General features: G+C 45.5%; 1 protein-coding gene across 1 annotated transcript in view; it reads right to left on the reverse strand.

The window, feature by feature from the left end:
• Positions 1 to 23,753, reverse strand: part of grid1a (glutamate receptor, ionotropic, delta 1a) — a 141,188-nt gene extending 117,435 nt beyond the window's left edge. Inside the window, exons 1-2 of the mRNA XM_067235734.1 lie at positions 23,675 to 23,753; positions 21,720 to 21,875 (exon numbers count right to left, since the gene is read on the reverse strand). Of these exons, the coding sequence (XP_067091835.1) occupies positions 21,720 to 21,875; positions 23,675 to 23,753 (235 nt within the window). The remainder of the gene's footprint in view (positions 1 to 21,719; positions 21,876 to 23,674) is intronic.
• Positions 23,754 to 27,488: the final 3,735 nt, after the last annotated feature.

Here is a 27,488-nt window from a genome sequence, read left to right on the forward strand (position 1 = left end):
CCACTCCCCCCGCCTTCGCCTTCACACACACAACCACCCTGCTGACATCTTCCTTAGGCTGCAGGTGGAACAGCTCTGCATCCCTCAGAACCACGCTCGTTTTCAGCACCTAAGTAGGAGTGCTCAGGGCTAAATCAGAGGGATTGGCAGCGGTGTTTCATGTCTGTCCTCGTCGCTCCTCTCCACCGAGGCGGACCAGCGGCGCTGCCTAGATCGGGGGAGACGCAGCCTTTGAGACCGGGGGGAGAAGCAGCCTTTGAGACCAGGGGGAGAAGCAGCGTTTGAGCAGGTAATTAAGCAGGCACTCTGAGCCCAGCTGGGCCTCACCAAATCCTGAGCGCCTTCTACCATGTTAATACCCACTACAACATGGCCCTTTTCATCTGACACGGACTGATGCAGGGAGAAGCCAGGCTGGGCAGGAGGGGTGAAGCAGGAAGCCAACAGACTTCAAAGGGTTGGCATGCTGTTAGAACAGGCAGTCTTTTGCTGGATTCACAGCAAATAGCAAACAGGTAGCTGAGTTGAAGAGTGATATAGGCCCTGTGAGAAGAGGCAGGCTGCCAAATGTGTAGAGGTCATAGACATGGGGGATAATAAACCTTACATACTGCAAAGGTCAAACGGTTCTATTGTTTAAAAAATTGTTTTTTTTTAACAAAAATTAAAAACAAAGGCCTGTCTTATGCGAGGCTTGTCACTGCTAAAATCTAATTACAGCCCAAAAAAGCTGTTTCTGTAGACAATGGAAATGTTCAATATTTCAGTTGAGAGGACTAATTTTAATTTTAATCTATTTTGACATACACCATGTCATCTGTGAGCCCCTGAGTGCAGAAATGATTCAACTTTGCACGTTAACGTCAGGGTTTGAACAAGACTGCGAGGATTGAAGCTCAATGACCAGACGGATTTTCGACTCTGGAGCTAATGGGCTGAAGATCAGATGGTCTCCTCTTACCATCGGCATGATCTAATGTGAGAAACCAAGCTTCAGGCAGCTGCTTCTCTCCCATGGTGACTGTGCGCACACACACACGCACACAATAGTAAGAATATTGTATACATTGGTCCCTGAGGTGTGTGTGTGAGTGTGAATGAGGGAGGCGGGAGGGTTCCCATATGCAGGGCTACCATACCGTACCTGCCAGGTGGACTGGTCATTATGGGTGGGAACCTTTTGGTACGTCACGATTTGAATCGATTCTTGATGTCATGATTCGATTAAAAATCGATTCATGATTCATTGCGAATTTTACAAAAAAAAAAAAAAATATGAATAAAATGTATATATAAAACAATTATGAAAAAAGTGATTGATGTGAATCGCTAGAAGACTGAATCGTGGTTCAAATGTGAATTGATTTTTTCCCCCACCCCTACTGGTCATGTATATCAAATATGATTTGATTTCAGTGATCCATTACCTCCCCAAGCCACACATGGCGTGTTTGTATGAGTAGGTGTGTATGCATGCATGCGTGAGTATGTTCTGGGGAAGTTACTCCTGGAGGTGCATTCTGTGTGTGTTTGTGTTTCTCAGCGTCTCCATATAATATAATCAATCACAAGCCAACACACAAACAGAAAATCTATACACACAGACACATATCCCCCACCGGGCATAATTGGCAGATCCACTCATCTCGCCAGCTTGGGTGAGAAGCTTGTTTGGTAACACAGCGGATAAATAAAGATATGCGGACTACCTCAAACCTTACATTTCAGTCAGAGTTAATGCTGTGTTCTGTAAAGAACAGCCAGCCTCGATCAGCTGTGAAAGTTAATAAAAACAGAACACCGGGGGCTGTTCATTTCTCCTGGTTAAAGACCACATTACTGTATAAAGACGTTTACAGGAATAGAACAGGTCCCGTTCTCTGTCCTGGAGGCTTGCCCACGCAAAGAGGAGCATGAATGGGGTGAAACCTTCATTTGAGCCTGTAACTGATTACCTCAGCAGAGCCTCAGATCGGAAAACTAACAATCCGATTCGGTGGCCATTTTGGAAAGGTCAGAACTGAGATAAATGTCATCTGAAGGGAATAGAGGAGGAATGAGCTGTCCGGCGTTTCTGAAACAATACTAAGGTTGGCAACTCCTTCATAAATATCTTTAGTTTAGTAAATGCCAGCAACTCTCGGCTGCACAATATAGGTCCAACCGTGCCATCGACAATAGACTATGATGTATAAAGATATATGGAGTTAACCTTCCTTTTAATACGTAAAAAAAGTTTGGCTCTGCTGCGGCTGGATATCCTCCATCTTGTTTGTCTCTTGTGGTGCTCTGCAGCTCCAGAACAGGATACGGAGACGAGACTGAGACCGATGTCCACAGGGCCCGTCGTGGTCACACGGGCCTACATGTGCAGTCGTCTCAAGATAAGCCCTCTTTACATATCAATGGCTAGTGGGTGAAATGTGTTGTGTGATCGCAGCCCCTCCTACACACTTTCAGTGAGCCGTACAGATCCTAAAGGCTTGACTCTGTGCCAGCGTAGGGCGAGAGAGAAAGAGGGAGAGAGAGAGAGAGAGAGAGAGAGAGAGAGAGAGAGAGAGAGAGAGAGAGAGAGAGAGAGAGAGAGTGAAAGAGGGAGAGTGAAGAGAGAGGAGAGTGAAGAGAGAGTGAGAGAGTGTGAGAGAGCGAGAGTGAAGAGAGAGACAATGAGGGAGAGAGAGAGTGAATAGAGAGAGAGTGAGAGAGATAGAGTGAAGAGAGAGTGAGAGAGAGAGTGAAGAGAGACAGAGAGAGTGAAGAGAGAGTGAGAGAGAGGGAGAGTGAGAGAGACAGAAGAGAGAGACAGAGAGAGTGAAGAGAGAGTGAGAGAGACAGAAGAGAGAGAGAGAGAGAGTGAGAGAGACCGAAGAGAGAGTGAGAGAGACAGAGAGAGAGAGAGAGAGAGAGAGAGAGAGAGAGAGAGAGAGAGTGTGAGATAGACAGAAGAGAGAAACATTCAGTAAGACCCGCAGTCTTTCTTTTGGGATCAATTAGGATATTTGAACTGATGTGGATAACCTGGATTTCGCAAAATCATAGTTTATTGAGAGAACTCTAAGCAAATGAGAACTCTAACACTGTGTCTCTCAAACAAATTCAAATTGAGACTAAATTACATTAGAAATACACCTAGAAATATGAAATGGGTTTGACACAGTAGCCATGTAGCCTCTGGTTGTGCACACATGCATGTGGTGACCGTGAAAACTGTTGGCAAACAGGTTAATCCGTGTGAATCCAGCAATCCACTAAATTAAATGGTGTGCAGCATTGGATTGCAGCTGTTGGAATCAATAGAGTAGAGGATGGGCCAGTGGTCTTTCCAGATCTCGGCTGGTTTGTGTCTCTTCCTTCCTGGATGGATGTTACACAGGCAGTGGGAGGCAAGCAGTGTAGCCCCGACGCTGGACGAACAAGCCTCACTTCAGTGTCCTAATCATGCACTGGCAAATGAGAAAATATATTTCCGGGGGGGGGGGGGGGGGGGGGGGATTTTTCTTTCTCTCTTCCTACGAATGTACAAAATGCAAACTACTGTACCCTCTGAGAATGTTTGTTTACCGTTCATCTTCATCGCTTGGTACAGATGTTTAGAGGCCTGTTTGTGCCGCTGCTTTGACATTCTAAGGTCTCTCTGCTAGGACACACACACAGTTAGAAAGTTCCCCAGGGTCTCCCTACATAGCTTCAGCCTCATTTTCAGAAGCAACGACACCTCAGGACTGACACTTAGACATGAGCAGAGCCAACGATCAACCCTGTGCGGTTCTGTTACAACCTGCTGTCCTCATTGGGATTACTAACATACACTCACACACAATCAAGTCTCTCTTTCTCCTCTCCCCTCTCTCTCTCTATCTCTCTCTCGCACACACACCTTAACATCCCAAGAGAAGAATCCAATGCTTGAATGTTTATAGTAGTAATACTCTGCAGACTGGCATCATTTGTTAATGCTTTGCATTACAGGGCTCCCAGAGCAGGTGTTTGTGGTGACTCCACTAGTTCATTGACTACTTGCCCATTTCACCCAAGGGAAGCGGACACTACAACCAGAAAGGAGTATTGATTTTCAAGATGCATCAATAACTAAGGCACACAGCTGATGTGTTCACCTATTGAGCATTCAGATCAACGTCTAACCAGCTTCGCTAGAGATCAATATATTGTATAAGGAACATCCACTCAATAACTTCTGAAATGACACCCGTTGACCAAGTAGTCCGTCTGTGTATCTGTAAACCAGACACTGCTATCTCACTTCAAACCTCCCGACATCTTTCTTGCAGCTTCACAAAAAATAAAAAAAGGATTAAATAAGATAAGTGAAAATATACAAACACAACACCACGAGGGTGGTCTTCTTGGCAGTGCCCAGAGGGGTCGATGGCACAGCTGGGTAATCACAGTATAAAGGTTGACAGGTTAATAGCTTTCCCTGGGTGTTGATGGCTCGTTTCCACGGCCAGCTGCTTCCCGTGGCATCTCTGAGCCTCCCGTAGCATGCTGGCAGGGGGCGCCTCACCTCTGGGCCGCATCGGGGCATTACCAGGCATGCCCAATGGCGCCAAGCTTGTCGATGTGGAAAATCCTGTCTGTGAGTTTTGTTTTTGTATCAGTAGGGCTGGACTAACACCTGTCAGCAGGTATGAATGGTCCTTGGGGAGTGTGAGGGTGCAGTGTGTGTGTGTGTGTGTGTGTGTGTGTGTGTGTGTGTGTGTGTGTGTGTGTGTGTGTGTGTGTGTGTGTGTGTGTGTGTGTGTGTGTGTGTGTGTGTGTGTAGTGTGTAGCCGGGGGGTGGGTGGGGTAAGTGGCAGGGAACAACTATCACCTGTGACATTAAGGATGGCTGTGGTGCGTGAAGGCTCACAGTAGGCTAATCAACACCCCAGAGATCGCTTCTATTGACCTCCCCTGTTGGTAATGGATCGTACCATGTACGTTCCCTAACAGGGGGAGTCCGGTTGCCTGAACTGATCGCTCCCTGTTGCTCAGGTCATTACTTCAGCCTCTCTCTAATTGAGATGCTCAGGACCATTATGGCATGTCCTGAAAAGACCGACCCTTACTCATCCCTGTCAGACCAATCCAACCTGCTACATGAGCAATGATGGGCCAGCCCCATGTGGATTGTCCTAGTGAGATGTTGAAGACGTGCTTGTTGTTGTTGAACTGACGCATAGACAACCTGACGCCATCGGTACAGTGCGAACAATCAGGCAGGCTTCCTCTGCCTGTTCTTCATTTGGATAATGTATTCACTTATAAATGAGAATCACCTCTCCAAAATGAGTTTTCGGAAGCAAATTAAATGCGATCACCTTGCCGGCGTTCTCAGAGAATCTGCATGATTAACAGTGAAAATAAAAGTCAAATAATGATAATCATGTGCAGGATAATAGCCCGTATCCAATGGTTGCATCTGTTCATAAATCAGAACTCAGGTATTTTAAACAGATGTAGATTAATTCCATCCTATTTAATCTTTGATTGCATTTGAGTCACCTGACTGCTTCCGCTCTGTGGAGCCAGAACACGAGGGAGACACCTCCAGTGACTGCATTAAGGAGGTACGCACCAACAACCACACAGTATCTCATCTCCACACGTCACCTCAGCATCATGTCATTATCACAGTGTGTGTGTGTGAGATAAGGGAAAGGAAGGAAAATACAGTATGGGTTCTGAATGAAAGGGTGTAAACACATGTGTGTGTGTGCATGTCTATGTGTGCATGCATATGTGTGTGTATGAGCATGTATGTATGTGTGTGTATGTGCGTGTATGTGTGCGAGTGTGTGTGCGTGAATGTGTATGTCCGTGTGTGCATATGCCTATGTGTGTGTGCATGTGTGTGTGCGTGTGTGTATATGTGTGTGGGCAGGGGGGCCCACTGCAGTCCACTCTGGAAGCTTGCCAGATGTGGAGGTGTCTAAGGAGCCTGCAGCCTGTCTGAGGAGACAGACATCAATACTACCCAACTGCAGCCACCATGGCTGGGGGTGTTACAGAATGAGAGAGGGATTGATAAAAAATAAAAAAAGAGAACTGAACTGAAGAAACAAGAGGAGGGTAGAGGAGAGAAGAAGAGAGAGGAGGGGAGAGGATAGGAGAAGAGGAAAGGAGAAGAGGAGGGGGGGAGAAGAGAAGGGGGGAGAAAAGAGGTGAGAGGAGGAGGTGTTAGGAGGAGGGAAGAGGATTCTCAGGTCCTCCTCTCTGAGTGAGTTGTTTAACTGCGGACAGTCTGACACTTAGCTGATCAGCCTGGGTGCGGAGAGGATTAGGGGGAGGAGAGGAGAAGGAGTGGGGCAGCCACAGTAGTAAAAACCCCTTGATTGACCAGTGGGAACAGTACGTAAGTCTGGCCCCAGACAATGGCACGATGAGCTATGAACAAAAGGGAACATAAATACTGTTGGCGTTGCAACGTGTCATCTTAACGACCCCCATCAAGGGTATGCTGTCACACAAACGTCCCCCTCTTCCAGCCCTGGTCTGGTGTGCAGTGAGTGATCTGTCTAAAGATGCAGGTCCAGCAGTGTGCTACTTTACCATATTACATTCTGCTCATGGCAGCTTGATCTACGAGCCAGGGCACGGCCATCACACGATGAACACGTTAGCTCCACGCGGCTTAACGTATGGCTTCTCTCCTAATCAAATCAAGCTCCTGATTCTACATTGAGAGGAATGGGAGTTCATTTTCCAGGCCCACATTATCTGAGAGGGAGGAGTCTTCCTCTCTTAAATCCTGACGTGTCTCTCACATTCCGTCACGTTCGTCTCCATGGATATAACCAACGTTCGTCTCCATGGATATAACCTACGTTCGTCTCCATGGATAGAACCGTTAGCGCGATGCTAAAGCTCGCGGCGCACCGCTAGACTTTAGCACTCTCCAGAAACTACAGTGGGTACTTTTAACCCTCGTGCTTCATAACGAACCATTGTTGTGTTTACCCAATTTTACCCAATACAAAAACAAATAAAAATAATTTTCTTTTAACCATTCCAATGTGGGGGGTCTGAGACAGCCCGACAGTTAAAAGAAAATGCTTCACTTTGTTTTTGTATGAGGTAAATTTGTCGCAATACGACGGTGGGTCACAATGACTGATGGGTCAGAATGACCCGAAGATAACACAAGGGTTAAAAGGTTGTATATCAGCAACCAACGGATCAACGATTGACAGGATCCCATGAATCTCTGTGGGTTACCATAGAACCTAAAAAAAAAAATACACTAAAAAAAATAAAATAATTGGCATCGATGCCGAGTGATCAATTCGCAGCAGGCATTAGGAGGAAGTGCCCAGGTGAGACCAGTAAGAGCCTCAGCCTTACCTGCAATCCTCAGGGAAATCGACCACACAAGCCGATCCATTTAACTGCAGAAGGGTTCCGGATGAGAGCAGGGGGAGTTGGAAGTAGAGTATATTACAGAAAGAGGATTCATACTGTAGGGATGTGCACGGAACAACATCTCCAAGGTTTACTTTTCAAAATGTGCTCGGTCATCTCTGCATCCCGCATTTGTGCTCAGAGAGGGGTACCAACAATCAATGCTGGAACACTCTCCCAACACACACACAGGTTTACAAATCCCCCCCCCCCCAATGTTGGATCAATACTTTCGACCAGAAATTAGGCTGAAGATTGCGGTTTTTAAATAAATAATTGCTTTTTCGTCCAAAATAAATCACAGCTCAATTCATCTCCGTCTCAAATGTCTCAACTTCCCGCTGAGCTGAGAGCTCCTCAACGATTTTCATGGAAGAACAGCATTCTGGGTTTTTTTCCGTATAATTGAGAAAGGTTAGGGAAAGGTCACCCTCTCCATATGTTAAATTGCAAAGTAATTATGACCTAAGGGACTGTCCTCCATTATCTCCCTGACTGCCAGTCTGTTATATCTGGACAGGGAGATGGGATATAAAACCAAATTCATCCTGGTGGGTGGATATTGTAGGGTTGGAGTGCTATCAGGACTCAACTAACACAGCATGCCACAGTGGAAGGAGTCTGGACACAGAAACTACCCAGATGTCAAGAGTAAATGTGCTGTGTGTATGTATATATATATATATATATATATATTTACATTTACATTTAGTCATTTAGCAGACGCTCTTATCCAGAGCGACTTACAGTAAATACAGGGACATTCCCCCGAGGCAAGCAGGGTGAAGTGCCTTGCCCAAGGACACAATGTCAGTTTCCATGACCGGGAATCGAACTGGCAACCTTCGGATTACTAGCCCAATTCCCTCACCGCTCAGCCACCTAACTCCCTTATATATATATATATATATATATATATATATATATATACCAATCATACTCACACATATATATGTGTGTGTATGATTGGTTGTCTGTATTTTTTGTATTTATTTGAGATGAGTAGTTTAGTTATTTATTTGTGAGTGGTTTTAACCGGACCTCAGTACCTAATTTTGTTCCAGCTCATGTACCGGTACATGTTCTTGGAATAACAATAAATGATCCTTATCCGCCTGTGTGTGTGGAGTGCAGGGTTTTCACATGATACCACGTAGTGTACTCTGGTTGAGTACTTTGGGGTAAGGGGGGGGGGGGGTTGGGGGCGAGCGTTTGATGGCACCAGTCCAGACATGGCTACTGCCTTCTGACACCAGGAAGACAGGAATCAGTGGTTTTCTGAGGGGTGGAAGAGAAACATCCCTTTGATCACGGCTGTTTGTCCAGATAATTCAGAAACCAGGGCCTAGATTCTCGGCAGGGGATTAAACGAGAGAATCATCAATTCTGACAGAGTTTTTAACCCCCGCTGCTCAAATTGTGCTGATCTGTCTTAATGCGGCGATCGTTAGTTTGAGGCTCAAGATGAGCCAGGGCTTGGCACCAGGCTGACAAGCCCTCACTCTGCCTGGCATCTGCCTGGCATCTGCCTGCTCACAACACAAGCACACAGTTGTTGTTACGGGCTGCAGTTTAATTCCTGTTTTCCCCCCCCCCCCATTTCTTTTCAAACCTCCATTGATCTTTACCTAAAACAGGTGGGAGGTATCTTTTCCTAGCAAAGTTTTGAAGTTTGAAATGTTTTTGTCAATAACGCAACCATTTGGATGAATGTAATTGTACATGGATATGGTAACATACAAGGGCATGCATTATGTGACAACCCGAGATTATTGATAATATCCCTCCCATTCTATTCTCTGCATTACTGCCGTTTGGATCTCCTGAGTCAGAATTAGAGATTAACATGGTCTGCTAGGGAAAATCCTGATGGGTTCCACCTCTTCAGAGGGGATGACAGAGGACTCACAAAGCACGCTGGTTAAGCTGCTAGCCTGCACAGGCTAAGCTGCTAGCCTGCACAGGCAGACAGGAGAGGATTGAAGTTCCACTCACTGATATCTGACTCGGATCACGCTCCACACTTACATTTACATTTAGTCATTTAGCAGACGCTCTTATCCAGAGCGACTTACAGTAAGTACAGGGACATTCTCCCAAGTAGGGTGAAGTGCCTTGCCCAAGGACACAACGTCATTTTTGCACGGCCGGGAATCGAACAGGCAACCTTCAGATTACTATCCCGCTTCCCTCACCGCTCAGCCACCTGACGTCCGATGACAATTTAAGTTGTCATCGGCCTAAATCACAGTCACAACGCATTCCTGGATGGGTCATTCCTTCAGGAAATTCCTTGATCGCGAAAGGGTTTTACCTTGATAGGTTTGTAGATTGTTGCTAATGCTATCGCTATTTTCATGTTTTAGGGAGGTGGGTTGGTTTACAAAGAAGCAATGACCCTATTACATTCCAATGTATTGAAAACGTTTAAGCTATTAAAGGGTGGCTTTAGACTAGCTGGGTAGCTGGAGGTCTTTAGAGATTATCACATATTGGCACACTGACCGTAACAATGACCACGATAAAAAAAAACATATCGTGCTAGCAGACAGCAGATCTCTCTCTATTAGCGAAAAACCCAGTAGCTTCGGGGCCAACAGACTTTGGTCTGGGAGACTAACCACGATTAACCCTCGTGCTGCCTTCGGTTTACATGACCCAAAGGTTCCTAACGAACCATCGTTGTGTTTACCCAATTTTACCCAATACAAAAACAAATAAAAATAATTTTCTTTTAACCATTCCAATGTGGGGGGTCTGAGACAGCCCGACAGTTAAAAGAAAATGCTTCACTTTATTTTTGTATGAGGTAAATTTGTCGCAACACCAAGGTGGGTCACAATGACTGATGGGTCAGAATGACCCGAAGATAACACAAGGGTTAAGAAAACATCCCAAAGACCCTCAGACAGAAACGTTAAGGGGAGCGGAAAAAGAAATCTGCATCGCTCTCTATGAGAGAACATTAACCGTCATGAATGGCTAGCCAACACACACAGTCCATGAAGATCCCATCAACTCTGCAGCAGGAACATCCAGAGCTAACTAGACCCCGAGGCTGCGGACATGATCCTCTACAGACCCACTTCTTTGGGTTGTGTTTGCTAAAAGAATAATGCCAGTTGCTTAATATATTCAGAGCATAATCGATTTCACACAGCAAAGGTATAATACTTAATTGGCTTGCCTTTGCCAAGCACAAACTATATTCTCTCTCATATCTTTCTTTCTTTTTTCCACACCCCAACTTCTCCCTTTAGTATTGTACCTGCAGTTGGCGTAAAATGTGCATGTTGCTCCCGAAAGCGGATGTGCTCTTCTGTAGCTCATATCCAGTTCTCCAAAGCACCGGATCGGATGTATGCACTAGTTGGTTGAAGCCAGCTTCAGCTAGCAACCAGTAGCTACTTCTTCATCAGCTTTGGTCTTCCTATATTTGCGATGTTGAGCTAGTTTTGTGATGGTACTGATAGATTAATAAAGCAATAAACCACAAGAGGGACATAAAATGATGATCCTTAGTCCTGTAGTAGAGCAATCAATGCCATTTAATATCCGAACAAGTGGATGACTCTACAAGCGCGAGGCAGTTTTCCCTACTAGCGCGAATATCAGGTCACATGACCACCGAGTCAGACAGGGAAGTTGTCACTGCTACATAATGATCGCTAGATGGCGCTTATTTCATAAAGAAATTACAAGAACGGAAAATAAAATTGCCTTCGTCAATCTGTCATTCATTTCCGTGCTGATAGTGTCCCTACTGTATTTGGAAGAACATGGTAAGAAAGCTATTCAGAGTAGAATCTCTTTATCCTGTATGTCTCCCTTCTGTGTGTTGGCTGAGAGGAAGCTGGCATCGGTGTAAACGGGCAGGACAGACATCCGCCCCGCTGTGAGAGGAGGATGGACACGATTATAGATGGATCCGCCTCTCTCTCTCCCCTCCAGCTAACTAGCTCCCATCCCCTCCTACTCCTTCTGTTGTTCAAAACATATGGCTTTCAGCGACCGGGGATTTCAATACTCCACTGTTTCAAAACAAATTGGATCCGGAACTAAACTCTTCTTCTCTCACTTCTTGCTTAAAGGCTTGTGCATGTGTTAGTCAAGTATATTGCTCACCAATTTAATGCACAGTCGAATATGGCCTACCAATTTAAAATCTGGTGATGTGTGATGTGATTCGACCCCTAAGGCTTATGATTATGAAGTTGTTTAGTGTTCCAGGCTGTAGCCAGGGAGAGTTTAGCATTCCTCTCCCTCCTGCTAATTCAGTTTAGCCCTGGTGGATCAGACCAGTCTGTGCTTTTATGTTGTGGACACTGAGATCCATCTGAAATATCCATGAGCCTAATAAATAACAGCATGCCCATTGTTCCCAGGCCTGTCGATAATCACACAGGGGAGCAGAACATTAAATAATTCACCCTGCATGTATTTATAATACATGCGAACATAAATAATGCTGTGTTCTACATGTTTATTTAGTACATTTATTCATTTAGCAGACGCTTTTATCCAAAGCGACTTCCAAGAGAGAGCTTTACAAAGTGCATAGGTCACTGATCATAACAACAAGATAGCCACAAAACATCGCGAGTAGCCAAAACATGAAGCACACATTGTGAACAACCAAAGTAAGTGCCAAAGGGAAGAACCATAAGAGCATGTAGTTAAACAAGTCACAACCAAACAACATGAACAGCTATAAGTGCAAGTGTACCTGTGGAAAAAACCTGTAGTAAGGTGACTTTATTATGTAGTATGGTGTATCCAAAGCCCATCTTTTGGCAATGCCGTGTGTGTGCAAGGGGGCAGTCTGGATGATGACTGAGGACTTGTCTTACTACACTGCTCCTAGCAAAGCCATCCACATTCTCACCCTCAGCTCATGTATCCAAGCGCATGCATATCGTCCACACCCACTCATACTGTCCTTACACACACACACAATGCGTAGTTCTTAGGAGTCAGATGTGTCTTGTTCTCTGTACACATTACAGTTTGCAGAACACATACAACAGGACACACAACATGCATTAGGACATATAACAATGTCCAAACCACGAAACAAACAATGTATTATGCATGGTTATACACACATCTCAAACTCCAAGGCAGTACTTTGATTCCGTAGGCGGAAGCAAAGTGGGGTAAACTGGCGATGGTAAGCATGTTGCCCAGCGATATGGAAACTGATTCTGTATCTGAGGTGGTATAAATGAGGCCATAGCTGCCGGTGACTGGATAATGGACTATGAGTAGTCTACTCAACTGTGCCACAGCATAGAAGAGTAATTAATCATTCACACTGACTAGAGCTTAAAGAGTGCAAGAGGATATACATTCCACACACATCTCCCCATCCAGTCCATATATGCTTATCCCACGGCAGATTCATAATTGATGCCAGCTATTTACGTGCTACTCAGAGATGTGTTGCTGTACCTCTGTTCCGATTGACTGCCTCATATCTTCCCTGGTCATTCCTGCTTCCCGAAAACACACCTAACCTGCGTTAAGATTCAGCTGCTTGCTACCATGCATGCGCCTGATTGACGTTGTCAACCCGTTTAAAACGGCAACGTATTAACATATGTTATCACTAAGAATGCAGAGGGCATTCCTGTTTGGTTAGGCGATGTTGTGCGTAATCAATAGCTGTGTCAAAAGCAATGCATCAGTAATTCATCAACAATCTCCAGTACCAGAAGCAGCCATCACCAGACCCTGGCTGTCCTGAGCAGATGGTTAAACAGGGATAGGGCTAGATAATAGGCTAAATCCCCACCACTGACTTGATGCACGGGAGATGAAGCAACACATTAAAACATTATTGTTTTCCATGGCTGACAACTGATCCAGCTGGAAGGTTCTGTCCGAAAGTGTTCAGATGCAATATCCCTCCCCTGAACGTTATCAGTACAACAGGTGTCACAACAGGTGTGAGTCCGGGTGGATTTACATTTTGGGGGAATCACACTTCTAGAATCTGTTCATCGCCTGGTGTCCGCAGGTAACACGGCACCTGTCAGTGTGCAGGAGCTATCTGTGCTGTCGATGCAGGAGATGTACTTGTGCTTTGTGGAGGAGAGAGCTACTACAGAGCAGATGGTCCCACTCAGGGATGCCGAGCTGGTCTGTGTTACTGGGCGATACTACAGACAATGCTACGCGAACACAGTGTGTCGTTTGCCTTGCAGTGAATGTTGCACAGTGGCTGTGAACCGAGCCAACAGTTACTGTTTCAAAAGACTTTGTCTGTTTTTGTCGTGCTCCTGTTGATGTTGCGGTCGGCTGCTAGGCCTCTTTTCACTACCCATACATCTCTCTCTCTCTCTCTCTCTCTCTCTCTCTCTCTCTCTCTCTCTCTCTCTCTCTCTCTCTCTCTCTCTCTCTCTCTCTCTCTCGCTCTTTACCTTAATCTCTCTCTCACACTGTCCTCCCTCCATCCACAAATTCTCTCTCTGCCTCTCTATCTATATATCTATCATCAGTCTCTCTCACCTCCATTCTCGTTCTCATCCTTCTCTCTTTTTCTACTTTTTTCTCTCTCCTTCTCACCCTCTATCTCCCTCCCTCTCTTCCTCTCCCTCTCTCTCTCTCTCTCTCTCCTTCCATGAGATGAAGGGGAGAGAGGTGGGATGTAGCCAGGCAGTGTTCCTTAGGCTGCCTCCTGTTTATACTCTAATAGGATTTACTCCAGGGCTTATTTTCCACTCCTTGTCTTCCGCTCTGGAATGGAGTTGGTCTCCGCCAATGGTGTGCAGGTGGTGGGTAGTAAATTATACACACTGCCCTCAAAGCTCTTCAGCTTGAGGGGGGTGCGGAGGGTTCCTAACCACCTACTACCCCCTCCGCCTTCCAACACCCGCTCTCCTCCCACCCTCCTCCGCTCTCTTCCCACCCCCACAGTCTCCAGCACATCGTGGGCAGCTGAACCATGTCAAGTCGTGGACAAAGACGACGCCAGAAACTGGCTGTCCTCCATGTTGTAACAGTGGATGCTGAGACTGCCAATCGCCGTCTGTCCTATTGGACGGACCATCTGAGCCGCATCCAATCAGCCCCTCCATCCCCTCTTCGCAGCTACATCACTCCGGCAGGTGGAGTGGTATTGATATCCAATCCGTGGTGGTTGGAGGTCTGGTTGGGGTCACGGCAGAGCATCAGCATTTGTCATACTGATCTTGCCCACACAGCCCTCTGTCAAACTGTCGCGGCAAGATGAACAGAGCGTACTGAGGGGAACCCTGTAGCTGTCCTCGGAGACGTGTATTGGCGATAGCTTTGCGTTACGCGACACGACTGCGTTCCCTTCCCTGACGCTTCACCACTCTGCGTAGGTGCCTCCGTACAGCATGTGCAACGTTCCAAAGGCAGACACGCGACGGTTTCAGCATCTTTTTATGTGTTGTTGGAGAAGTACCCAAAAATCTTGACAAACCTTTTATACTGCCACATGAAAAGAGCCACGATCGCATCCCTGGGAGTTCTTAGTCAATTAGGCAGTCTGAGTGATGAATTGAAACAGAAGAAGCTGGTGTGAATAGACACCCTCATTAGAGCATTACAGTGCATCTGTTTGCATCAGAATCCAAACATATTTACTACTTCATTTCTTAAAAAACTGTCAATTAAAGCTCTGCTGATATCAAGGGAAAGAAGGGGAAAAGGAAGCTGGCACATTGCAACCCTACACCCAAACTTAGTGCCACCCTTCAAAAAGACCAGCTTGTTTTCAGATAACCAAATTAAAGGCTTACCACAATCCCAGCTTGCGGTGACATTTAAAAAGATGCTGATGGGGTCTTTGAATACAGATCAGAGCTACGGCTCATTGGCGGAAGATGAAGCTAATCAACTTAAGAACCGAGGCACTGACTACAGAGTCCAATCACATTCACCGTGGTAACAGCCTCTATGGGGATTTCCAAGAATGAAATAACTTGATGCTTGACGTCGAGATATTTCAGAATTGTCTGAGAACCTGAAAGGAGGCTCATCCCAGAGCAGGCAGCAGGGTCACTGACCTGGGTGACAGACACTCTCCCAGAGCAGGGTCACTGACCTGGGTGACAGACACTCTCCCAGAGCAGGGTCACTGACCTGGTGACAGACACTCTCCCAGAGCAGGGTCACTGACCTGGTGACAGACACTCTCCCAGAGCAGGGTCACTGACCTGGGTGACAGAAACTCTCCCAGAGCAGGGTCACTGACCTGGGTGACAGACACTCTCCCAGAGCAGGGTCACTGACCTGGGTGACAGACACTCTCCCAGAGCAGGGTCACTGACCTTGGTGACAGACACTCTCCCAGAGCAGGGTCACTGACCTGGGTGACAGAAACTCTCCCAGAGCAGGGTCACTGACCTGGGTGACAGACACTCTCCCAGAGCAGGGTCACTGACCTTGGTGACAGACACTCTCCCAGAGCAGGGTCACTGACCTGGGTGACAGACACTCTCCCAGAGCAGGGTCACTGACCTGGGTGACAGACACTCTCCCAGAGCAGGGTCACTGACCTGGGTGACAGACACTCTCCCAGAGCAGGGTCACTGACCTGGGTGACAGACACTCTCCCAGAGCAGGGTCACTGACCTTGGTGACAGACACTCTCCCAGAGCAGGGTCACTGACCTGGGTGACAGACACTCTCCCAGAGCAGGGTCACTGACCTTGGTGACAGACACTCTCCCAGAGCAGGGTCACTGACCTGGGTGACAGACACTCTCCCAGAGCAGGGTCACTGACCTGGGTGACAGAAACTCTCCCAGAGCAGGGTCACTGACCTGGGTGACAGACACTCTCCCAGAGCAGAGGGCAAAGTGACGAAGAGAGGCCGCAGCCTGGCTCGGAGGGTTACGGGGAGACCCCTTCCCCTGGCGAGGACACAAGAGGAGGGGAACAGACCAGACATTTAGGAGCGGCGTCCCAAACTGTGACACGCACACAGAGACACGCACAGAGACACGCACAGAGACACGCACAGGGACACGCACAGAGACACGCACAGAGACACGCACAGAGACACGCACAGAGACACACAGAGACGCACAGAGACACACACAGAGATACACAGAGACACACAGACACACAGAGAGACACACACAGAGACACACACAGAGACACACACAGAGACACACACAGAGACACGCACAGAGACACGCACAGAGACACACACAGAGATACACAGAGACACACAGACACACAGAGAGACACACACAGAGACACACACAGAGACACACACAGAGACACACACAGAGACACGCACAGAGACACGCACAGAGACACACACAGAGATACACAGAGACACACAGACACACAGAGAGACACACACAGAGACACACACAGAGACACACACAGAGACACACACAGAGACACACACAGAGATACACAGAGACACACAGAGACGCACAGAGACACACACAGAGACACACACAGAGACACACACAGAGACACACACAGAGACACACACAGGGACACACACAGAGACACACACAGAGACACACACAGAGACACACAGAGACACACACAGAGACACACACAGAGACACACACAGAGACACACAGAGACACACAGAGACACACACAGAGACACACACAGGGACACACACAGAGACACACACAGAGACACACAGAGACACACAAAGAGAGACACACAGAGACACACAGAGACACACACAGAGACACACAGAGACACACAGAGACACACAGAGACACACACAGAGACACACACAGAGACACACAGAGACACACACAGAGACACACAGAGACACACACAGAGACACACGCAGGGACACACACAGAGACACACACAGAGACACACACAGAGACACACAGAGACACACACAGAGACACACAGAGACACACAGAGACACACACAGAGACACACATAGTATGTAACACATGCAGGCACACGCACACCCGACCCCAGGGATCATGTCGCCTCACTCCCCGGCTCTGACACATGTTCCAGCCCTGCTCCTGACTCTCTCTAATCCAGAAGGAACAGTGGACAGCACGTCATCTGCATGCTGCTTCTCATACCTCAGAGGAAGAAAGGTTGACGAGTCAGACGTCTAATTCCCTCTTTAATTGAAACCAACAACAGTGTGGACAGATGCACAACATGGAAGGATTTATAAAGTCTAGCTCCTGTATATGGAGGCAAACAGAGTCAGTGAATATATTTACAGCACTGACATATGTGGGCAAGTTGGATGCAAAGTTAAAAACAGCTCAATAGTCTTGTGCAGACAAGCACAGCGCATACGGTTTAATTCACAAACTGCCAGCTCAGCGTATTGACGGATCCAAAACATACTTTCAGGGCGCAACGCACCTTTGCATGAGAGTCTGAGAACTGCTAGTTTTATCGCGGAAAACCCACACAGACTCTTGGCTAGCAATCTCCCGATTGTTCATACTCGTAGCTCAAGCTACACACACTGCACTATCGGTGGACAATAACCCGGCTCGGACAACATCCCTGGAGTGTCATGCCAGATAATTACAGGGGTTGCGTTTGACGAGGATTAAACTGTGAAAGGTATACCTCTGCTGCAGCCTTACTCAGCTGATTGGAGCTCAGCAGGGTCTGGGAGCTTATGACGGATTCAAAACAACCATCCGGTAATTAACAGGTTGGGGAAAAATGGCCGACTGTTCTCCGCTCTACACACCCGGTAAATACACACGAAAACACAAACAAATCCATTATGGAGATTTACTCAGGGGTTATTTAAGCAGTGGGACCGTAATGTTCAGAGGCCCGTGTTCCTTCTTGTGGAGAGGGCGCGCTGTAATGAGTTGAGAGAGTGTTGGGTTGGCATAGACTGTTAGAGATTTGAATCTTTGCCATGCACATTATCCGCAAAGTAATGTTTCACCTGTAATTTAATATTTAATAGAACCTGTTGCTTTTTGACTATGGACAACATAGTGGCATAGGAGGGGGAAGTAGGAGAGGAGGGGGGAGAAGGAGAGGGGGTAGTAAGAGAGATGGGGTAGTAGGAGAGGAGGGGGGAGAAGGAGAGGGGGTAGTAAGAGAGGAGGGGTGGTAAGAGAGGAGGGGGGGGGGTTGTTATTAGTTTGTCCTTGACGTTACCTTGGGAGGGGGTTGAATGAAAATGGAGGGGCAGTAGAGGTTGGCTGGGGTGTGAGTGTATGTGCAAAGGGGGGCTACAGACAAAGCACTCAACAGATTACTTCATGTTACTTCCATTTTTCAGTTGAAGGATCAAAAACAGACCTGATGTCAGGTCTGTCCTCTCATGGTGTGAGCAGACTGCCTCCGTCCTCTTTACTGATCATCCACACCTGACCAATGTTCGTTCTGCTCTACAATGGTACAGGATGTACCCATCTTCCTCTTCCTTCTCCTCCCCCTCCTCTCCCTCTTCCTCCGTCTCCCCCCTCCTCCCCCTCCCCCCCCCCTCCTCCTCCCCCTCCTCCTCCTCCCCCTCCTCTTTCTCCCCCCCTCCTCTTCCTCCTCCTCCTCCCCCTCCTCATCCTCCTCCCGCTCCTCCACTCTACAGGCATTTCTAATCCTCATTCCCTACACTCCTCCTCTCAGCACTCTTCCTTGGTTTCCATCTCTGGCTGTTCTCTTCTTCTCATTGTTTTCCGTCCCCCGTCCCCCCGTCCCCCGTCCCCCAGCCCTCCGTCTCTGTGCTCCCTGTCTCTCTGCTCCTACCTCCCTGGTATGTGTTGGCAGGGGTCTAGCTGCCACTCACAGTGGGGTGAATGTGTGGAAAAGAGCACAGCAAAGGTCAAGGAGACCCTACTGTCACTCACCCACCCGCTACACCTCCGTCAACCACACACCCCCCCCCCCCCCCCGCCCCCATCTCGCACACTACCCTGGCCCAGGGAGGCTCATCGATCCTGGGTTCTCATCGATCGCTCTGCCACCCCCAGAGCCCTGCCACCCTCAAACCAGCCCTTCTATAGAATGTCAAAACGAATGTCAAGCAAGGTAAGAGGAGAGCTGATGTCGGTCAAGTTTTGACGAGGTTTAAAGAGGCTTGACTGAAAGGTACTGTTCCACTAGAAAGTATTCACTATTAACTTCCCTTAACCCTAACCTTAATCCCTAATCTTAATCCACTGGTACATATCAATTCTGTTGTATGTATGTTGAACATTTGTACTGTATATCACCAATAAAGACCGGGACAGCTATAAAAAGTGATATAGCAAGTCGAGCAATAACAGCAAAATAGAGGAATCAGCTCAGTAGATTGGAAGTTGTTGTTAATCAGCCTTGGTACCCAGAAGACTGTCCTGTTGTTGTTGTTGTATGTTAATATGAACTCATATTAATGGTTCGCTTGACCCGATGTTAGTTTCCTCAAGGATCACAATGACTCTTGCTTCGAGACTTGTTGCTCTTGTGGTTAGTGGTAACTGATTAAAATTTTTGTTCTCGCTGTGATATATTGTTTTTATTACTGTTGCTTGCTTTTTTCCACAGGTACACTTGCACTTATAGCGGTTCATGTTGTTTAATTGTAACTTGTTTAACTACATGCTCTTATGGTTCTTCCCTTTGGCACTTACTTTGGTTGTTCACAATGTGTGCTTCATGTTTTGGCTACTCGCGATGTTTTTTGGCTATCTTGTTGTTATGATCAGTGACCTATGCACTTTGTAAATCTCTCTCTTGGAAGTCGCTTTGGATAAAAGCGTCTGCTAAATGAATAAATGTAAATGTAACTTATCTCCCTGAACCAACCGGAAGGTTTCACAGACAGAATCAGGTTTCGTTTCATAACATCTCAAATTCAACGAAATGTCAATCTTCAATGCAATGCCAAAACACTTTTGTAATTCAAAACTGAAGATGAGTAATTGGGGGTGACTAAATTGACAGTGAGTAATGATTGTGACAACTGAACATTGTAAACAATTTCATAAAGGTGGTACGATTCCTGGTACAGAACTCCCTCGGGTATTTGTAGAAGTAGGTTATTGCATCTACGGTAGCATCTGCATCAGGCGTTTCAAATTAATTGTTGGCATTTGAATACTGTTAGTCTACTTACTTGCATTTTAAACAAACCAGTAGCATTCACATTTTGAAATATTTATAAAACACATCTGATCCAACTGTGGTGGTCACCAGCAGTAGAAATTAAGTTGTGACATTTTCCACAGAAAGACAAGATATTGGTTTCTGAACATCTACTCGGTTGTTGGAAGTAGGCTGCATTCTTACTGAAGACTGTGGTTAATGAAACCATAAGTATATGATTTTATGCTAAAAGATATGTTGAGAGAGATTTGAGTGTTCTTCTAGGCACCAGGAAGCGGAGTATTTTAAATCAAGAGGTCAAAGAACAATATGTGGAACCGTCCAGAGAATGTTCCTACACGCCTTAGTTTAAGAAGCGTTTTAGAACCTGGGAAGGAGTGAACAGGCCAGGTTGACAAAGCAGAAGACCATAGATGGCCATGGCATCTGGAAACCCATTCAGGGTTTAGTTCAACAGACGTTTCTCAATCCGCCAGCCACAGCAATCAGCACTGTACAAAAACACAGCTCAATGGCACTGAACGACCTTGGAAGAATGGATAAAGAACGTAACACTGTGTTCACTCTCAAACATTTACTCCGATCCCATCATGCAGAAGGTGGATGTAAATTCAGCTGTAGCTGCAGACTAAATACACCTAAGCAAGTGCTGGATCTGGTGTCTGCACTGGGTGTCTTCCATTGGTATGGCTGTCATTGCTTGCAAATTCACAATCATTACACCGTTTTCACATCAGCTTTCGTAGGTGAGGATGTTCTACAGGTGGTCTCTATACGTCCCATTTTTTCACGCCCCACGCTTGATGTGAATCAACATATTGACTGGTAGAATCTGACCTTTTCAATCAGCATGTAAAGTAGTCTTCATATATCTGGAACTCATGAATAACTGAGGGGGGCAGGGGCAACACGTAATGACAACACAGCACAGTGTTCGCATGAACACACAAAGAACGAGATATCAAACAGGTTTTGAGGTTCATTTAGTCCACCCCAACGGTTTTGCCATTTTCATATATAGGTGACCATGGCTACTGCAGATCAATTCAGACTTTGTCAACAAAATGACAAATGATAACTCGCAACTGTTAAATGTGAAGGCATGTTATTTGTTTAATGGACTGGTTCTGGTCATTTATTCTAATAGTAGGCTACCAGTGTGGGCAAATTGCCGATAATGTGACAGAAAAACGTGACAAATTAAATGTGACATGGCGGGAACTGGTCTGCAATAAAAGAAACCTGTGAGTCAATCATTTTCAGAGGGACAACGCTTACCTTCCTGCACCGCCTGAAAGGGGTTGTTGGCCTCAATAAGTTTTACAGAGTGGGTAATTTTCTCGCTCTGCAGGATGTCGTCGTTGAGGCTGAGGTCTGAGATGGCAAGTTGAAAAATCTCGTCATCCCTCACTGCGTTTTCCTCAAATATGGCACCTGTTGGAGAAAAGGCCATTGTCTTTGGGTTTAAGTTTGACTTTAGTTCTTAGATACAGTCTCTTGTTAAACAGTAGGGAGCTTCAGCCACTAGACTACCAATAGAACATTCAGTTTACAGCCCACGCCATTTTTCAGTGTTGTGAGATTGGTATAAGGGTATGGTGTAACCTAGTGTGTATTTTGCATTTAAAGACTCCCTGAGCAATTTAAAGGTTAAAGGCAAAAAAATCTATGAGTACGCCTATACATATTGTAAATGGGACTGGCCATCTGTAGTTCAGCTATATGCGTGGCAGAGAGTTTATCTGTTATTTCCTTTGAGTGAGTTGCAATGACCTTTATTTCAGCACCTTGGAGAGGGCCAGTCTTACCCAGTGATCATTCGGTGAATTACGTGTCCTACTCTATGCCAGAGCCAGACTTACAGCAACTGTGAAAACGTTTAACTCAGCACGATTAGTTATTCAGACAGATGCATCTCAACGTAAATCCTCCCTGAAGGCTGCACATCGGTACTCGAAGTGTTTGGAATTACAACAGAAAATCATAACTGGTGACGGGGTTGCCGGGGTTACCGAGGCCTAACGCAATTTCCCAGATAATTGCCATAATGTGTATGATCTTGCTGCTCTTATTGCAACCAAGTGAGACTAGATCCTGTAATTAGATATGCATGACACACTAATATGTTTCGTGAATTAAAGACAACATATTCAAAGTCATAATCTATTTAATACATCAAGCTATAATGACCCTAATAACATAATACATTGGATTGAATGCCTGCGCAACTGATCGATTTCTCAATCTCTGTCCCTCTTGTCTTTGATGGAGCTATCAGTGTGTGTGCGCGCGCATGTGCGTGAGAGAGAGAGAGAGAGAGAGAGAGAGAGAGAGAGAGAGAGAGAGAGAGAGAGAGAGAGAGAGAGAGAGAGAGAGAGAGAGAGAGAGAGGAATAAAAAACACTGCGATGTCTCGTCGAGAATATTTTTAAACCAAACCAAACAATTTTTAAATATGTTTCGATGGTGTGTTTTATTTTTTAGGCGTTGCCAGTTTTGTAGACCATCGAGTAGCCCAAAGTCAGTCATAATTCAGGCCCGTTTATGTCCGTAGCCTAACCTTTCCGCAATATAATTTCTTGTTTTTTGACAAACTTGTAAAATCCAATTGAAGGTGTAGCTAACTATTACGGCAGTCGAGAAGTAAACTTAGAAAATCAGAATGCGTTTTGCATCTCGTACAATGAAAACCCATTGACACGACCATTTGTATTGATATTGCGGTCACGTTGGATTGAAAGTTCAGACTTGTGACGGGTTAAGGCTGCGTACATGGAAGATAGATTCTTTAAAAGATGATGTAAATGTGCGGCGGAGAAATCATGAAGCTAATTCAAACTGTGATATTGGATCAGTTTGGGACCTATTGATGATTCAGAAGCAATGTTGGCCAGTGTGTTCCCTGCCCGACTAATGCAATGTTTTAGAAAATGTCAAACAAGTTATAATGGCTAAAGGTAAAATGAGGATATATAATCAAAGAAACGCACCTATATTGCGCACCTAAACTTTCAACTTTACAAGAAATACATGTTGCCTAATTTGACCAGATTCAAAATTTCCATTTGCCGCATATAGCCCCAAATCAACCAGCCACACTTCAAACATGTTTCCAGTCCATTGGCAGATAAACCCTGACATTTTAGGCGGATATTGCATTCAGAACATATTTGCAAGTGAAAGAGCTGCTTCTACAACCACACTATAACCATATAGTTCCTCCGGGATTCTTACCAATGTGAATGATAGAGTCCGCTCTGGCAGAATTGCATTGCAATATCCACAGGGAAAGGCAGATCAACAGCAACTCCATCTCCGGGTGTCGGTGAAGCCGCTCATCCAAGCTTTCTCGGCTATCCTACAATCCAGACGGGCACCACAAAATAGATGATCACAATGCTGCAAATCAGAAACAACAGCTTTTCAAAAACGCAAAGTCAAACTTGTACTTGCTGCTCGAGAAAAAAGGCGATTGTGAAGGTAAGTGGGGGTATGAGAGAGAGAAAGGTAGTGAAACCGGAGGTTCCAATAAAATGATAGGGAGTGAGCCCGGGCGTTCTGTCTCGCTCTCACTCTCTCCAGCGCTCACAGTGTCTAAAGCATGGCAAGCTGCAAAAACGCGGAGGAGGTACCCCCCCCCCCCCCCCCCCCCTAACCAGGCAGACACACACACTCACATACACACACATAGGCTAGCATAAACCGAATTGCTCTGTAGTTTGTTCACTCGACCACGTGACTGCAGACTTTACGTCTTGGTGCTGTCCTAAGAAGCCGGGTAGAAATGGAATTAGTTCTAGCCGGAGAAAGATGCGGGACAGCGGAGTTCACCTGGAGGCTGGTCGGCAAGAAGAGATAGGCTTCGGTTTGAGGTACGAAATAAACTACAAACGTCGGAAATATATCCGAATATAATCGACAGCAGCCGCTCTCTTCTGAAGGTTCTCAAAGCAAAATGTCAACGGACAAAGTATCCTGAACCACATGATGTTACTTTGAAAAGTCGAAAGTAATTATTTGATACATTTAGCCTATCTCTTTCCCACAAGCTGAAAATGAGAATATGACAAAGGGAATATTTTGCAACGCCGATGCAATTGTAGCTATGGCAGCTATGCAGACAACAGATGTTGCCAAATAACGGACATCCTTAAGCGTGTTGCCGGGTGATGGATGACGGACCAAACTGTTGAAATCTTAATTGATTTCGGAAGACTTGTATTTCACAACTGGAGCTCGAGAGAAACCGCAAACATGAAGCAAACTAAGTATTATTGATGGATTGATAAGCCTATGTCTGTGTGTGCTTGACAGATTGATTGATCTAAAAATGCTGAACAACGAATGAATAACCCCAGTCGGCGCCACAAGCTGTTAAGGTAGACTAATTGTCACAATTTGTATTCTATGCCAATGCCTTAGTTAGAGATACTTGACAAAATTTGGTTTCATACAGAATCGTACCCAGTTGTATGCTTAATCGGCACATATTTTTATATGAGTTGATCAACGAGACGTCTTGATGCTCACCTAGGTTTCCTTTAAGCAGCTATAAGAGTAGCCAATAGTTGAAGAATGAAAAATCTACAAATTGAACTCAGTAGTGTGATAGGTATAATCTTACAATTAAAGGATATTTCTTGTGACTGTGAATGAACGGAAATATTTCTTAATTGTTTGATTAAGCCTACCAGGTCGCAAGCTTTCAGCACCACTGGGATGAACAGCTCATCTGGAGAAGATTTCACCGGACCGCTTAGCAACATGTGGAATCACTCACCTGTAGCGCGATGATAAAAGACGACGAAAGACTGCGTGTTAGTTTAAAGCCTACTTAAAGTGTAGTGTGGCCTGCCATACACCACGGATATCGTATCTGAAATCGACATTTTTTGGACACAACTGCGGGGCGAAAGAACGAGACAGACGGTCAGGGTTTTGACGGTCTTGTGAAGGAAGACATGAATGCATACATCGGTGGGCCCATATACGACGCTCAGCATGACATCATATTGCACACATTCTACATGATTTACAATAATTCTAAATCAATCTCATTTTTGTTTTGTACCCATGATTCTCTCATCCACTCTGAACACACATCCGTGCCCCGCATATCTGACAAATCACAGTTCACATACCACCCCTGCTGGACACAAGTAGATATGACCACAGATGATCAGCGTGCTTTCTTCTCATACCGTCGTCACTTGTCAGATAGACCCTAGAGGGTCTCACATACATTGTCTTAGTAAACCATTCATACGCTCCTGTCAGATTCAATCCTCAGGGTGAAACCCAAAGATTTTTTGAAGATGGAAAGCATTGCAGACCACTTCGTAGCAAGTGGGAAATATTGGGAAAAACGGAAACATGGTATCCTACACCCACAGCACATGCAAAGTCAAAAACAACAGCAGTGCGTGTTTAGAGATGGCTTAACTAAAATAGGTCTGATTGCATTTGGCATTTCAATATACTGTCAGTAGCCTATAAAGTTCCAGATCCTACAAGTACAAATCATGTACAGTCTCCATGCATTTCAACCAGTGGTTTAGCATATTTTCACATCAGCAGAATGGATGACTATTTTATAATCATTCACACCCTTGCCTCAACAACTGACTCAAAAATTTCTTGGCTTTGGTTGAATACTATCAAAGACAAGATATTAAAGTCACACAAGATATCTGGCATCCTTGCACCCAGACTGTGTGCATTCTATTTGAATGTCATTTCAAAAGATCAAGAGACCTATATTTTGGACACTGCTTTATACTGTACATCGCAGTGAACTAAATAAGTTGCATTAATTGGTGAAGTTTGGTGGGAATAATAGACTTGAGTCAAACTACGCAGATGTAGTGTGATGATGACGGTAGATTTAGATACTTGAAATGTTGCATGCTGTGTCTTGCCTTGCTGTGAATAACCACTATTAGGTCTGCACCATAAGGATCTTGATCATCCGTGTGAGTTTTGGTTTGTGTGTTCTAGTCATACCTTTGAGCTCTTGGACCCCAATCCCCCTGACACCACCTGACATATCTTCAAAGTTTGAGGAAGTTTTAAAATACGCTACATACCTCTCGGTCATGTTTAACGAGCACATCTCAAAGGTTATCAAACTTACATCACTTAAATCCAAAACGCAATGAGCTCTGAAGCTAGCGATGTTGCAATAGCTTTCAGTCTAGTCTAAAAAGGGTGTCGCACAAACCCAAGTCACGAAGCAGTGTTTTGTTTCCATCTCAGTATGATAGTCATTTAGTTATTGCTTGGGTTGAAACAGATGTTAGTGGACTAAAACGACTTGATTTTGTACAGTGAAAGACTATGCTCAGTGATTAGGTCCATTCTCTTCTCAAGTGCTCTCCTCGATCACACAGTAGCCTATAGCTCTTACTAGTCAAGCTGGTCCCATTATTCATCTAATGCTAGGGAACAAGAAAGTAATGTAATATAATGAAGTACTTTTTAATTAATGACTTTTGCTCATGGAATGACTACTGAGCTATGAAATTATACCAATATATCTTTAAAAGGAATGCTGATGTGTAGAATGTCATATGGGTCAAATAAAATGACATTTTCCTTTTTAGGACTCAGCAGTCCTTGAAAAATACACATTCTATATAACAAAGATTGAGGCAATCTCTCTCAAGGTAAAGCTCCAGATTTTATCAGGCTATTTTATAAATCAACAGAGCAGGAAGAATGTCTGCTTAGAGCATTGTTACATTTACATTTACTCATTTAGCAGACGCTCTTATCCAGAGCGACTTACAGTAAGTACAGGGACATTCCCCCCGAGGCAAGTAGGGTGAAGTGCCTTGCCCAAGGACACAACGTCATTTTGCACGGCCGGGAATCGAACCAGCAACCTTCGGATTACTAGTCCAATTCCCTAACCGCTCAGCCACCTGACTCCCTTACATTGTATGTCAGATCAAAGTTAGGAGAACTAACAGGACCCATCTCCAAGTAATACCGGCCAGTTTTAAGGTGTCGACACTGGTCAGTGCAGGCTGTAGGGGCTTATGTTACA

Source organism: Osmerus mordax, chromosome 5, assembly GCF_038355195.1.
Source record: "Osmerus mordax isolate fOsmMor3 chromosome 5, fOsmMor3.pri, whole genome shotgun sequence".
Taxonomy (NCBI): Eukaryota; Metazoa; Chordata; class Actinopteri; order Osmeriformes; family Osmeridae; genus Osmerus; species Osmerus mordax.